The following is a 14729-nucleotide window of genomic DNA, read 5'->3' as shown; positions in this document are numbered from 1 at the left end:
GTGAAAAGTCAAAGTGAAGTCGCTCAGTCGTGTCTGACTCTTAGCGACCCCATGGACTACAGCCTACCAGGCTCCTCTGTCCATGGGATTTTCCAGGCAAGAGTACTGGAGTGGGTTGCCATTGCCTTCTCTGGTCTCACAGTCCAGTTGATTTAAATAAACATCTGAGTTATACTCAGAAACATGTTTGCATACTCTCCTGAAGTATATGCATGACCAGCTTTGGCCCCAAATAAACGAATGGGTGCCTGCACAGCAAGATACAGATAAGCATATATCTGTACGTTCTTACAAGTACAGACAGATATGCATTGGTAAGCAGATATATGGACTGAAATTGGAATTCTTCAGAGCACACGAGATGCTGTTAGAAGCCAAAGCTGCAGTTGTGGTTGAATGTGACGTTTGTTCAGTGATAAGTAAATGACTTTAGTCCTGACTGTTGCACTTCCTGCCTTGGCTCTGGGACAGTCATAGGGATGGAGAGCCAGAGGGCCAGAGGAATGGTTGAATGGATTGGGCTAGTCTTAAGATTGGACCACCCTTAAGTGTTACAGGGGTCAGTTTCTTCTTGGATGAATTCACGGGTGCTGGTGGTCTACTGTGAAGGCAGTTCATTTGTCATGTCTACATCTTGTGGCTGACTCTAAAGTTACATTCAGGGAAAAGCACTGAAGTGGACATTTGGAGGCTGTACTTCTCAGCACCTATGTGACTTTGGGCATGTCCAACCGTTCTGGGCCTCATTTTCTTCACTGAAAATCTAGGGGATTGAGTTAGAGGGTCTGAGATCCTTTCTATTCTGAGAACCTCAAGCTTGGGAAGACCTTGGACATCTTCATTTTGGGGCACAAGTGTGCACACATTATTAAAATGGACAGGGGATTTAGTTAGCAACTCTTTGGCAGGAAAAAGGATGAGTAACCAAATCAGCAATATCAGCCAAATAACCACAACACTAGTGATAATTATTTCATTACTCATCATCAACTGAATATTAGGCCCAGTGCAAAACATGGGATCCAGTGTTTGCTGTCACTAAGAGTGTAACAAAATAACGTATTTGTACTAAACTGTTGGCTTCCCAGGTGGCTCAGTGGTAAAGAACTCACCTGCAATGCAGGAGATGCAGGTTTGATCCCTGGGTCAGGAATATCCCCTGGAGAAGGAAATGGCAACCCACTCTAGTATTCTTGCTGGAAAATCCCATGGACAGAGGAGCATGGTGGGCTACAGTCTATGGGGTCGCAACTAAACAACAACAGACTCACCTTAGCAAGTTGTCCGTCTTTGAATGTGTAGCCATTTCTGCCCATGCTTGTGATTTTTTTCTTTTTACAGAATTGAAGTAAATTTACCCAGAGATATGAACAGATCTTAAGTGTATAATTCAAGAAGTTGTAACAGCTGAATAAGTCCATATAACCCGCACTGCTATTAAAATGTATATTTCTATCACTCTAGAAAGTTCTCTTATGTTTTCCCAGTCAATCCCTGCCCCCAGCCCCCTCTAAGGCAAGCCTTGCTTTCATTCAATCACTATAGATTAGTTTTGCCTGTTTTAGAATTTAATGTAATTGGAATCATATTTTTTTGTTTTGGACCTTTTTTCACTCAGCATCATAACTTTGAGATTTATCCATGTTTTGCTATATTTCAGCAAGAGTGTTCTAGTGTATGCATATACCACAATTTGTTATCCATTCTTCTTCCTATGGATAGACATTTGAGTTGCATCATTTTGGGCTATTATGAAAATAAAACTATTAAGAACATTCTTGTGCAAACCTTTTTGTGGACATATGTTTTCATTTATTTGGGGTAAAAGCTTGGAAGTGGAATTACTGGGGCTATCCAGTTAAGTGTAAAGTCACGTTTGTATGAGACTACCAGACCAGTTTTCAAGAGTGATTGTACCATCTGTACTTCCACCAGCAATGAGAGAACAGTGGTTGCTTCTGGCTGTTATCTTAAATAACAACTTCTCTCTTAGTACATGATACTTGTAACTTTCTGAGGCAAAGAACTATCTGTTCATAGGTTCAGATCTTTATTGACACCACTGTTGCTTCTTTCTGTAGCCTATGCATCTCATGAATCATATTTATTTATTGTTGCTAGATTTGAGATTATCATTTAGCTGTGAGATCTCTAGCTTGCCGATTCAGCTATTAACTTAGACTAGATTTTTTGAAATTGGAATCTTAGGCATTAATTTCACCCAGCTTACCACCATATCTGACTGTTTTTTCCAATTTAAATCATATACACAAATTTCTGAGGCAAACCCCTTTGGACCCAGTGTGGCTTTTCATTGTCTTCTTGCTCTGTTGTTGCTTTGGAATGGAGTCATCGTTGCCAGAGAAATAGCAAAACTGTTTAAAACCCTGACAACTGGATCATGTTAAGTGAGGAGACAGTTGCTCCAAACAACCACAGACTCTAAAAAGCAAGCGAAAGCAAGATAGTAAAAGACACACATTCTAGTAATCTTGGTATTTTGTAAAGTTTATTTTTATTTATTTACTTATTTGGCTGCACTGGGTCTTAGTCGCAGCACACGGATCTTCCATCTTTGCCGCGGCCGGCATGATCTTTAGTTGTGGCGTGTGGGATCTAGTTTCCTGACCAGGGATCGAACCTGGGCCTCCTGCATTGGGAGCGTAGAGTCTTAGCCACTGGACCACCAGGGAAGTCTCAGTCTCAGTATTTTTATACCTTTGATGCTCAATTTGTCACAGGAACTCATGTTTAAGAAGGAATTTTTGAGCTGTCTGGGCCATCGATACTAGAATCTGTTTTGCTTGTTCAATGAGAAATATCAGAGAGTGCTTGATACCTACTAAATGGGTCTTAAAGACATTATGGAGGTTTAAAAAAATGTGTGTACCAACTATAGGCGGGCTTTGATTGGTACATAACCATGTAAGTTCCCTCCTGTGCAAGATCTCCACTCCTCAGAACTCCTAGAGGGCACAGACTACTATTACTCCCCACTTCTGAGAGATAGACTTTGTAAGCCTTTATAGCCCAGTCGTGAATCAAGAAGGAAATGCAGAAGGTCTTCTCCTTGGGCTGTAGGTGAACTTGCACACAATTTTCTAACAGCAGATTGTCTATCACCGAGCCTCTCAGGAATTCCAACACAGTGGGTGATAGTCACTGTTGTAATAATAAATCACCCAACAAACAGGTTAAGTTATGTTTTTTTCTGTTGGAAAAGGTAAATATACGGTATAGTTTGCAAAACTTCAAGAAAAATTGTCATAGTTAAAACATTCCTCTATTTAAAGAGTTAAGCCTTCATTTCCCGGAAAGCCTATGTGTGTATCAGCTTCATTTCCCAGGAAGCCCACACATGTGGATTGTGGTCGAAGAAGGTGGGCCCTCCTGTCCCCCATGCTTCTGTGGGCTTTGTGGCTTTAACCTGCAGTGTGCCATGTGGCTGTCGGTCCTCACTGTTCTCTCCCCATCAGGATGACAACTGGGGCGAGACCACCACAGCCATCACTGGCACCTCGGAGCACAGCATCTCACAGGAGGACATTGCCCGCATCAGCAAGGATATGGAGGACAGCGTGGGGCTGGACTGTAGGCGCTACCTGGGGCTCACCGTGGCTGCGGTGCTCGGACTCCTGGTCTTCCTCACCCCCATTGCCTTCATTCTGCTGCCCCCCATCTTGTGGCGGGACGAGCTGGAGCCTTGCGGCACCATCTGCGAGGGACTCTTCATCTCCGTGGCATTCAAGCTCCTCATTCTGCTCATCGGGACCTGGGCGCTGTTTTTCCGCAAGCAGAGAGCTGACATGCCGCGGATCTTCGTGTTCCGTGCCCTCCTGTTGGTCCTCATCTTTCTCTTCGTGGTCTCCTATTGGCTTTTTTACGGGGTCCGCATTTTGGACTCGCGGGACCGAAATTACCAGGGCATCGTGCAATATGCCGTCTCTCTCGTGGACGCGCTCCTCTTCATCCACTACCTGGCCGTCGTCCTGCTAGAGCTCAGACAGCTGCAGCCCATGTTCACACTGCAGGTGGTCCGCTCCACCGACGGCGAGTCCCGCTTCTACAGCTTGGGACACCTGAGGTGAGGGGGCTCTTCCTCCTTTCCGGGGGCGGAAAGGACCACTGCTGTTTTGCTAGAAGACAGTTAAGTCCACAGCAAGTGAGGGATGTTGCCAGGTGCCAAGAGCAAGACCAGGGTCTGACTCTTTTTTTTCAGATTTTGGGAGGAGCTGTGTGTGTATGTGTGTGTGTGGAGGGGGAAATTCACGTACGTTGACTTTGCTGAATTCTGGATGGCATGTCACAGGGACTGGCTGTCTTCCAGGTTGGAGTTTTGTTGGGCCTGTTTCCAAAATTGTTCACAGCTCTTAAGAATGATGGAGAAAGGAAGCCTTAGTGATGGCTGCTGACCCTGCCCCCAAAATCAGCCTGTGAATGATGGAGTGATCAACAGTTTTGTTCATAATGGTACATCTGGTTTACCGTGTTGTCCCAGTGGAATTATTAATCATTCCTTTCTCCCCCACTCTCAGAGGTTTTCTGATTTGGGCAATAAATTATATGGTCACCCTAGTGACCTTCCAGTAAAGAATCAGGTGTAGATTAGAGACTCTAAACTTGTAAGAGTTGAAAATGTATACATGAGAAAAAACTAGAAATACTTTAAGATGTCATATTTGAAATCTATACACAAAATCTAATTATTTTGTGATTAACAAAAAGAGTGATCATTATTTATTGTATTCAGTATTTTGTTCTGCTTTGTTTTTATTTACCTTGAGATAAGCACATCATATAGATTGTCTTCATAAAGCTCATCTGTATTTCAGATGAGGAAACAGGGCTTTAGGGGTTTTAAGTAATTAATACAAAAGAACATGGCTAGCTTTGTGCAGAATCTAGCAGACCCCATGAAGCCAGGCCTGAGTTAATGTCCTCATTGTAGCATTTCTCACTTTGTGTCACTGGCCTATTCTTCTGTTTTCTTGCACCAACTGTGGGCTCCAGAGGACAGGTGCTGCATTTTACTCCTCTTTGCATCCTCAGTGCCTGACCTAGAGCATGGCACACGGTTGGCACCCAGGTGGTTACAGGTGAGAGAACAATCTGAGATGTCTGACATTGTCTTCTCACGGGGCTCTCCTGCCTCCTCGGGCAATATATGTCAATGTGTGTATCTGCTTGGCATATGGTATGTGCTTTGTTGGTGGTAGCTGTCATTGCTGTGATACTGCAGAGCAGCCAAGATGGCAAGGGCACCTTAGTGGGGATCAGAACAATGGGCTTTGTCATGTTTTTGGCTGGGGCTGGGGGAGGTGGCCTAACTCTGGTTTGGAGTCAGTTATACTGCCAAACCATCTCGGTATTGGCATGGATCTGTCATTTCTGTGGCTCAGCTCATACCACCCGAGGACTGGGTGGTTTAGCAGTCGAGGACTGTGCCACCTTGACCAGTCCTTGAAGGGAATCAGTGTCTGATTCCCATGCTTGGTGCTGCAAAGCCAGGTGTATTGAGTCCTTTGTGGGTGCCCGTGGGGCTCTGAAGGCAAGTAAGTCACTGCTGCTTATTCATCTCAGACAGCTTTTTTCCCCAATATTTTACATTGGAGAATGACCAGCAGGCTTGTATTAAATGTCTGCTGTGTGCAGAGCTCCAGAGGCACAGGGTCGCTGCCTCCCAGCTTTGTCCCAAAACTCCTTGGAGACAGACCAGTGGACGGTTGCTGACACAGGCCTTGGAATGGGTGGGAACCCAAGAGGAGGAGGGCACTTCAGACAGTGACAGCAATAAAGCCCAACCCCACATCTGTCTCCGGAATGGACAGGTTTAGCCCGAATCAGGAGGGTGGAGAGAAATCCAGCTCTGGTTACAGAGAGAGAAGTGACATTTGGAACTCTGTCAATGTCAGTAGCTAGGACACTAGCCCATAGTGAGTCTGCCATGGTTTTGAGTTTTGGCTCAGCCCTAGCTGTGTGAATCCCACCTGCAGGGGTGGAAAAGGGAAGGGTGACTTCTCACTTTAAGTAGTCCATGCAGTGGGGCTGACCCCCTCCAGGGGCTTCCATGTTCCAACACTGCTTGCTCTGCATGCTGGGCCAGGGTGGGAGCGGGGAGGGGACACATAAAACAGCCCCAGGATGCGTGCCGTGGTATGTTCAGACAGTCGTGAGTGGTGCTGGTTCCTTACCACAGGGTGCACTGGCCAGAGATGCCCTCACCCGGGAGGCAGGCTGGGTGTTCTCTGCGGCCCAGGGCTTATCATAGACGCCTCAGAGTTGTCCTCACCATGACCGACAGCTGCCCCGTCCATACTGGCTAACCCTGAAGCCTCCTTCCCCAGCTCACCCAGGAGACAGAAGGTGGCCTGGGCTGGCCCTGTATCTTCCTTCTGACTCCTCCTCAGGACCATAGGTTTTCCTCCTCTCCTGCTTTCATAAGGACCCCCTTGTCCCTTGTGTGGAGACCCTGGTTGTGGGGTGGAAAGATGGCCAGGGAAGGAGAGGCATCTTCACTCACAGAGCCCTCAGGTGGGCCTGGCTGCCCATGAGACAGTCAGGCTGTGAGACCTGGGACAGATTTGGCATCCATCTCTCCCTGCTGGCCTGAGCGCGCCTGTCACCTGCCGAGCCCTGGGCTAAATCTGGTCTAAACCCAGCAGCGGCTGGAAGAGTCACTGGGCCAGAAATAGAACGTCTGAGCTCTTTTGTAAAGTGTAGAAAAAGACAGGAGGGAAAAGGGAATTGGCATAGACAAAGAGCAGGTCCTGGGGAGCAGAATAGCGGGTCGTCAAAATCAGGAATCAGGATGGTCCGCCCTCTGTTATGTAAGTTCCTCCCCCAGCAGTGACCTGTTGGGCTGAGGTGCAGAGTGATGGCAGGGTCTTTTGTTGCTTTGTTTTCAGGCACTTTTATAGAGTCAGCTGAGGTATTTTTGAAAACAGAAGAATGCCTCATCTTTAGTGTCTTAAAGAAAATCCCTGTTTCCTTAGCTCTCATAAAAGTTACTTTTAGGAGCCTTGCTTGTTGGCTGGAATGGCTTTTGGGGGCTTATTTGAAAACTTTCAGAAACGGAAAAGGTTCCTGTTGTGCAAAGTGAAATACCAAAGGAGATTAAGATACTTCTAACATTTGCCCAGTGCTGCAGGGGTTAACGGGGCTTTTCAGATGTCTCCCTTTCCCCTCCTTGCTGCCACTGGGGTGGGGGCAGGTGCTGTGGTGGTGTTACCCTTTATAGTTGAGGGCCCCAAGCCATAGGTTAGGGCCATACTTGAGGCCTCAAGGAACCAACGTGTTCCTGTGCCTCACACCCCGTCCCCACATTCTCCACGGCATCCTGTGGTTTCAGCACATTGTAATTCTACACACATGCTTCACATGTTTTCCTGGCCACATTCTCACAGTGAGTTGCTCACTTTTCCAGGATTTCACCAAACACTTTTTTTTTTTTTTTAAGAATCTATAAAATATTTATTTGGCTGTGCCAGGTCTTAATTGTGGCATGAGGAATCTTTTATCTTCATTGTGGCATGCAGGATTCTTAGTTGTGGCATGCAGAATCTTTCTTAGGGCATTCGAACTCTTGGTTTTGGCATGTGGGATCTGGTTCTCTGACCAGGGGTAGAACCTGGGCCCCCTGTATTGGGAGCGTGGAGTCCTAATCACTGGACCACCAGGGAAGTCCCCAGTCACTAGCTGACTATATATGGAGAGAAACCCAGGAGAAAAGAGACTTGAAATGATGTTTAGTGATCCTCATTAATGATTTCTCAGTTTTGAAATCTTTAAAGGTAAACACTGTGACTGTTCGAGCATAGCAGCTAGTACAATTGACTGACTGAATCCAAGTGGCAGAACAAAGCAACAGCAGTGGAAACCTTACCAGTTAGCAGTGATGTAGTCCTTGCCATATGCTAGGCACCTTCTAAACTCTTACCATGTAAATCACTTAATCATCACAGCAGTCCTGCAAGGTAGGCATGTTTTCTTCATTTTCAGATGAGGAAACTGGGGCTTGGAGGAGTTACATAGGTTGTCTGTGGCCATACAGCTTATAATTGTGGGAGGTAGGGTTTGAGCCCAGGCTGGTTCCAGGGTGATCTTAAGCATTTCACCATGGTGCCCAGGAACGTATGTGTTCATGTTCGCTGCTTTAAGAATGCATGAGTGAAATTTTTAAGCACTTTTTGAGTGCTTACTGTGAGCCGAGCTGAGTGCTAGCTATTTTTATACGCATTATTCTGTCTCATTTAAATCATAGCTTCAGGGCTGGACAGGAAGGGATGAAGAGCACTGTCAGAGATGCCTGGCCCCCACTCTGCAGTCATTCCTTAGCCCCATTGGTTCTTTCATTCAAGCAGTCAAAAGCAGACCTCTGCGTCATGACCACAGTAGCAAGTAGGTTTGAGCCTTTGTCTGGTCAAACCTTTTTAACTTTCTGTTTGTCACATGTCCCAAAGAACACCTCTTTTATTTGTTGCTGTTAAAACTACCCTAAAACTTACTAGTTTTGGCAACATTATTATTTCTCATAGTTCTGTGGGCAGGGCTCAGCTGGGCAGTTCTTTGGCTGGTCTGGCCAATGGTCCCTGTGTGATTGCAGTCCTGTGGTGAGTCAACTGGGATTGGGCTGCTCTCCTGTCCAGGTTATTCTGTGGTTCTCTTCTTCCCCAGAGGGCCTTCCCCCTGGGGAGTAGTTTCTTCATTCGTGTACTGCAACGTCTCAGGCTCCTAAGCAGAAGTTCTCAGGCCTGTTAAGGCTTAGGCCTGGAACTCAACCAGTACCTTGCGTTGCATTCTCTTCTTAGAGCAAGTCAAAGCCCCAGCCCAGATTTAAGGAGCAAGGACTGCACAAGTTAGGGACTTTTGGAAGGGTTGGTTCAGTAGGGTACATGGTGTGGCAGGCTCCCAAGACAACCTCAGGCTCTCATTTTCAGAGCCTGCACATACTTATAGTTCTAAAAAATTTAATTATTAACTTCAATTCCTCCCAGAGTCCAGAAGTAACATATTTTACATCAGAGAAAGAGCTGCTGTACAGAGGTCATGTGAACATCAGAGGAGGGTGATAGCTGATAGTCATAAACAAGGAGAAAGACACAGAAGCCACAAAAGCAGAGTTAACTCTCATCTTGGTCTTCTGCGAAACTTGTCTATTCACAGTGACCCGTTGTGTGAGATACTCAGATTGCTGAAGCTCCATTTTGCCTAATCCAGCCAGCCGGGTTTTTTTAACTCAATGTTTCATTCATTGAGACTAAGAGTACCTTATACATTGGCGTTGACCATGGACCTTTTAATCAAAGGTCTGGTTACTGCTCACAGAACCACTCATGCATTAGAAGAAATGATTCTTGGATTGATTTTCAAACAGTGGAAATTTATGATTGTGCATGGTTGCAGCATTGTGTTAGAACTATTGTAGACTATGTTCCCTCCAAAATTCATAGCTATAAATGAGAAAACAAGGAACATGTATTTGAACAATGAAGAAAAGGTGATCTCTGTAATAAAATGGCAAAGAACTTCATGGGATTATGTTTCTGTTCTAATGTTTTGTGGAAGGTAGAACTTGCAAGCAATGAAATTGGGTTTTTTAGCTGAAGAGATTTCTAAGCAAACTATGGAAGGTACAGCTTGAGTCCTCCTTACTCCTTATTTTAAAATGAAGAAAAGAGAGGAATTGAAGAAGGAATTGTTAAGCAAAAGGTAACCAGAACTTGAAGAATTGAATGATTCTCAGCTTATCCATATTGCAAAAAAATGAGGAAGCATGTACTAAAGAGAACACCAACAGGTGACTGACAGCCGTTTGATAAGGAGATTAGTATAGGTGTGAACCAGGGATGGAATCAGTCATCTCAGCAGAAGCCAGGAATAAAGATGGGATTATGCCAGTAGAAACACTGTCAACTGAGACTAAAGGAAACAGAGAAAGTGTTTTAAAATGAGGGAATGCCGTGAACATGCATTATCCTTCAGGAAAAGAGAATGACTCCAAAGGTGATTCAGGATCATCACTCCTCCACAGGCTCAGGGGCAAGGCTGCTTCTTCCTGGATTCAGACGATGGTCCCCTGCCTTGGTTTCAGTGGGCCTGGTTCCATTGGCAGGGCCAGGCCACAGAGCCTTAGGAGGGTGATGGGCCACCCCAGTGGGCCCCAGGGACAAAATGTTAAGCTAAAGAGGATCGTTCTCAAGTGTTAAGATCTGATGGAATTTACCTTGCTAGATTTTGGACTTGCTTAGGACCCATTGCCCCTTCGTTCTTTCCAGTTTCATCTTTCTGGAATGGAAATGTCTTTCTGGAATGGGAATGTCTCTCTTGTGCCTGATTCACCGTGAAATTTTGGAAACGCGTAACTTGTGTGGTTTCACAGTTTACAGCTGGGGAGGAATTTTGCCTCAAGTCCCATCCATATCTGATTAGATGAGATTTTGGACTTTACACTTAGAGTTGATGCTGGAATAATTTCAGAGTTTGGGAATTGTGGAATGAATGTGCTTATGTGCTTTGCATGCAAGAAGGACATGAATTTGGAGGAACCAGAGATGGAATGTTATCGGCTGAATTGCATACCCCCAAATCCATAGGTTGAGGGACTTTGTTGATGGCTCAGTGGTAAAGAATTCGCCTGCAATGCAGGAGATGCGGGTTCGATCCCTAGGTGGGGAAGATCCCCTGGAGGAGGAAATGGCAACCCACTCTAGTATTCGTGCCTGAAAAATCCCCTGGGCAGAGGAGCCTGGTGGGCTACAGTCCCAAGGGTCTTAAAGAATTGGACACAACTGAGTAACTGAACACACATACAAATACATAGGTTGAAGCTCTAAAGCCTGGTTTGGCTGTATTTGGAGTTAGGACCTCTAAAGGAGTGATTAAGGTTCAGGGAGGTCATCGGTCTTGTCTTTAGTGTCTTATAAGGACACTAAATTAGTGTCTTCCCTGTGTGCATTCTCCCCTGGTGCATGCGGACTGGGGAGAGACCATATGAGAGCGTAGCGAGAAGGCAGCCGTCTGCAAGCCAGGGAGAGTCTGCAGCAGAAACCGAACTGGCTAGACCTTGAACTTGACTTTGAGGCTCTAAATCTGTAGGAAAAGAAGTTTCTGTTGTTTAAGCCACCCAATCTGTGGTGGCTGAGCTAAGGATGGGAACATTCCCCCACACTGTTGACCTTTGACCCCAAAGCCCCAGGAAACCACAGATCAGTGAGCATAGCCTGACCCCGTGAAACAGAGCTCCTGTTGTCCTCTCTCCAGCTCATGCCTCCTTCCTCTCAGCTTGAGTAGGGGTCCTTGTTTCTCTCCATGGGCACTTTGGCTTTCCAGTTAGAGGTGAGAAAGGGAGAGTCTCCTAGGGAGGTTAAGGTTATTTCAGGGTTTATCTAGCTCCATTGGAAATCTTATGTCTGTGATTCTGGGTCAAATAATATCAAAACCGGTAGTTACACTGCTGATCGGGCTTGGTTGTCGGGCTGGGCTGTGGACCCCTCCCTTCCATATGCAAGACCAGCAGCAGCTGTCTCGAGAGCCTGGCTCCATCACCTTTGAAGTTGGGAGTGTTTTTAAATGACCACCAGAGGTCTTGGTTCATGATTTTTATGGTTATGGCTTCGCATGCAGTCTCATTTTTATAAATATACCTTCTTGTGTAACTGCTCTTCAGTAAAGATAGTTGTAGTCCCCATCCCCACTCCCTAAGGAAACAAAGGGTAAGAATGAGTAAGAGCTGAGGAGCAGAGTGTCAGGTTTTGCTCAGTCTCTGCTCTGCTGTGGGAGAATTTGGAAGGTGGGCTCAGAGCTGCCGTTTGTGGTTTGGCCCTGCGGTGCCTGTTAAAAGTGGCTTTAATGAGAGTGTAAGGTGCTGGACACTGTGAGCCTGTGTTTGCTCAGCTGCCTGCTGGCAGCAGCCACAGCTGGGAAGGCTGCCCTCTCACGGCATCTGCCCACAAGCTCTGCTCCCAGGCAGAGCGGACAGACCGGAGCTCGGGACGTGACCCTGGTTTCTACCGTCTGCCCAAGGGCCCTGGGCGGCTGGTGGTGGGTCCACACTGGAATGGTGTGTGGTCTGTTTTCCAGGGACTCGCCCCGCGGCCAGCCCAGCATTCTGCACGTCCCCTCCACAGACCAATGGGTGTGATTTAGTGCAGTGTGTGTGCTGTGCTAACACTCACGGGCAAGTGGACAGGACTCTCTTTCCCTGTCCTGCTCTGTATTGGCCTCGATTAGTCTCTGTAAGCAGAGATCCATTGGCTAGGCCTGTTGCCCTTGGCCTCCAGATCTTTCTGTGTGGGCACCTGCAGTTCTTCTTAGGGCCAGAGGTACCCAAGTCAAGGGATGTGAGGCTGGATAAGAGTAGGCCAGCCGAGCATCCTGGGTGGGTCTGGAGCTGCTCTCAGTCCCGATCTAAATCTGCTTTTCAAGGCACCCAGAACAGGTGGTTGTCTTTGATGTGTATCTGGTGTGATTCAGCTCAGTGATTTAAAGCTTGGAAGGCAGAATTCCCATCGCAGGCATGGCAGGTGCAGCCCAGGTTGGACCCTGCGGGAGGTGACAGTGCACTGGGGCTTGTGCCCTGGCCTGGAAGTGGGCTGCAAGCTCTCAGGGCAGATGTGGCCATAGCCAAGCCTGTCACTTGAGGGGAGCACAGCTCGTAGGTCCCCCACCTGCGGGGTCTGCCAGCATCTTTCTGTTGTGGGACAGTCAGCCGTGACTGGATCATCCCCTGGGTGGGGACTCTCATCAGCCGTGTCAGCTAGCTCAGAACCTCCCAGTGATCGCGGTGTTCCAGCCTAGACAGATGCCATGCGTCTGGTTGTCTAGTTCCTGCGACTAGGAGGACCAGGGTGTTGTATAAAGCTGTCAGCCACTTCTGTGCTCACGGTCCTCCCAGTGCTGACAGTGTGATCTCCTCTGAGCTGGTTCTTTGTGGCTTTGCTTGTTTTATTAGAGAGGATGTTTCCCAGGTTACACTTTCTTAGCAGGAACTTAAAGGAGGATGTTACAGGAACGGGTGACCCCTTCTAGGGCCCAAGAGTGGGCTCTTGTCTAACACTCAGAAGTGAACTGTCCAAGGAGACACACGAGCTGACAAAGCAAGAGACTTTATTGGGAACAGGCACCCAAGTAGAGAGTAGGGTGAGGGAACCCAGGAGAGCTGCTCTGCCACGTGGCTTGCAGTCTCGGTTTTATGGTGATGGGATTAGTTTCCAGGTTTTCTTGCATTCTGACTCAGGGTCCTTCCTGGTGGCTTATCCATTGCTCAGCCAAGATAGATTCCTGAGAGAAGGATTCTGGGAGGTGGTTGGACATGTGGTATCTCCTTTTGACCTTTCCTGAACTCTTCCGGTTGGTAGTGGCTGATTAGTTCTGTGTTCCTTACCAAGATCTCCTGTCGTAAAATAACTCACCCACGTGGTTACTGTGGTGCTTGGCCAGGGTGGGCAGTTTCAGTTAGTGTGCTTCCCTTAATAGGGACAGTAAAGGGCCTGAAGTACCCTGAGTGCCCTCCAAACCGCACGTTCATTTCACCTCCTTCCTTCTGGAAGTAGCTATCCTGGCGTCTGGTTGCAGTTTGCTGGTTTTCAGTGGGATCTCCTGCAGGGCTTGTCTGCAGCCAGTGCTCAAAGCCTTATCCAGGGACACCTGCCAGTTTGCGGATCTTGATTCAGAGAACGTGGTCACTGAAGCCAAGGTTCTAGCAGGCCTGGGTCACCGGGGAATCCATGTGGCCTAGGGAAGGGCCTCCTCGGACCTCAGCAGCAGGACAGGGATGCTGACCACTGTCCCCTCTCAGGATGGGCCTCACTTCGAGATCTCAAGCAGCCGTGTGTGTTCCCCTGTCATGACAAGGTCCCGGAAGATCCTGCCTTTCTCCCACATCTTCCTGCATCCTAACCCAGACCTGTGTGAACACAAGCAGATTCCAGTTTTTGCTGCTCCCTGTCCTCAGGTTCCAAGGTGATCATTGCCTGTTATCTACGTGGGACTTGCGTAGGCTACTGGCCCCAGTAGGACAGACATTCTAATTAAAGGGCAGGAGGGCCAGAGGGTATAAACACTTGTGTGTCCAGTTCTCAGCAGAGGAGGTGGCAGCAACGTTCAGGGGTAATCATATTTGCATCTCTGGGACTCACATGAATGAGTCCCAGCATTACTGCAAACACTCCTGACTGTTGGTCACATGGAAGTCAGTTTATCTCCCAAGTCCAGTGACACCCACACATCCAGGAAGCTGTCGCCTTGTTGACTGTCCTGGGAAGAAGTAGCAATCAGGTCAAATCAAGGTCATCCGTTTCTCTCCCAGGGTGGGATTTTCCCAAAGAGCTGAATCAATTTTCATTGTGGATCCTTCATTTTAGAGTTTTCTCAAAGACCCGTTTCCAGCCTAAAATGCATCTACTGGGTAGCACACCTTAAGGAGCAGGAGCTGGGGTGGCTGTGGTACCCAGGCTCCTTTTACTGGCTGCGTCCTCTGGGTCTTTACTGCTGGCTCACCCTCTCTACCACCCCTGTCCCTACCGACCTCTCCTTCCTCAGCCTCTCTGCTCACCCTCTCTCCTTTGCCATTGGTCCAGAGCCTCAGCCACCGTTAACCTTAGCCCAGCCTTGCCCTCTACCTGCCTCCATCCTTCTGTACTACACAGAAGTGTATTCACTTCCATGGTGGCTGGCGTGCCTGTGGGCTAAGTCATTTCAGTCGTATCCAATTCTTTGTGACCCTATGGACT

The 14729-nt window shown here is 47.4% G+C and overlaps 1 protein-coding gene across 4 annotated transcripts in view; it reads left to right on the top strand.

The window, feature by feature from the left end:
• The window catches only part of VANGL1 (VANGL planar cell polarity protein 1), a 59687-nt gene that overhangs the window by 20586 nt on the left and 24372 nt on the right, over positions 1-14729 (top strand). For all 4 annotated transcript variants that reach the window (XM_070785864.1, XM_070785866.1, XM_070785862.1 and 1 more), the window contains one exon: positions 3477-4084. In XM_070785864.1, coding sequence (XP_070641965.1) covers positions 3477-4084 — 608 coding nt within the window. The remainder of the gene's footprint in view (positions 1-3476; positions 4085-14729) is intronic.

Source organism: Bos indicus, chromosome 3 (genome assembly GCF_029378745.1).
Source record: "Bos indicus isolate NIAB-ARS_2022 breed Sahiwal x Tharparkar chromosome 3, NIAB-ARS_B.indTharparkar_mat_pri_1.0, whole genome shotgun sequence".
NCBI classification, from domain to species: Eukaryota; Metazoa; Chordata; class Mammalia; order Artiodactyla; family Bovidae; genus Bos; species Bos indicus.
The sequence above is the reverse complement of the archived record's forward strand: the minus strand, read 5'-3'. Positions and strand labels throughout refer to the sequence as shown.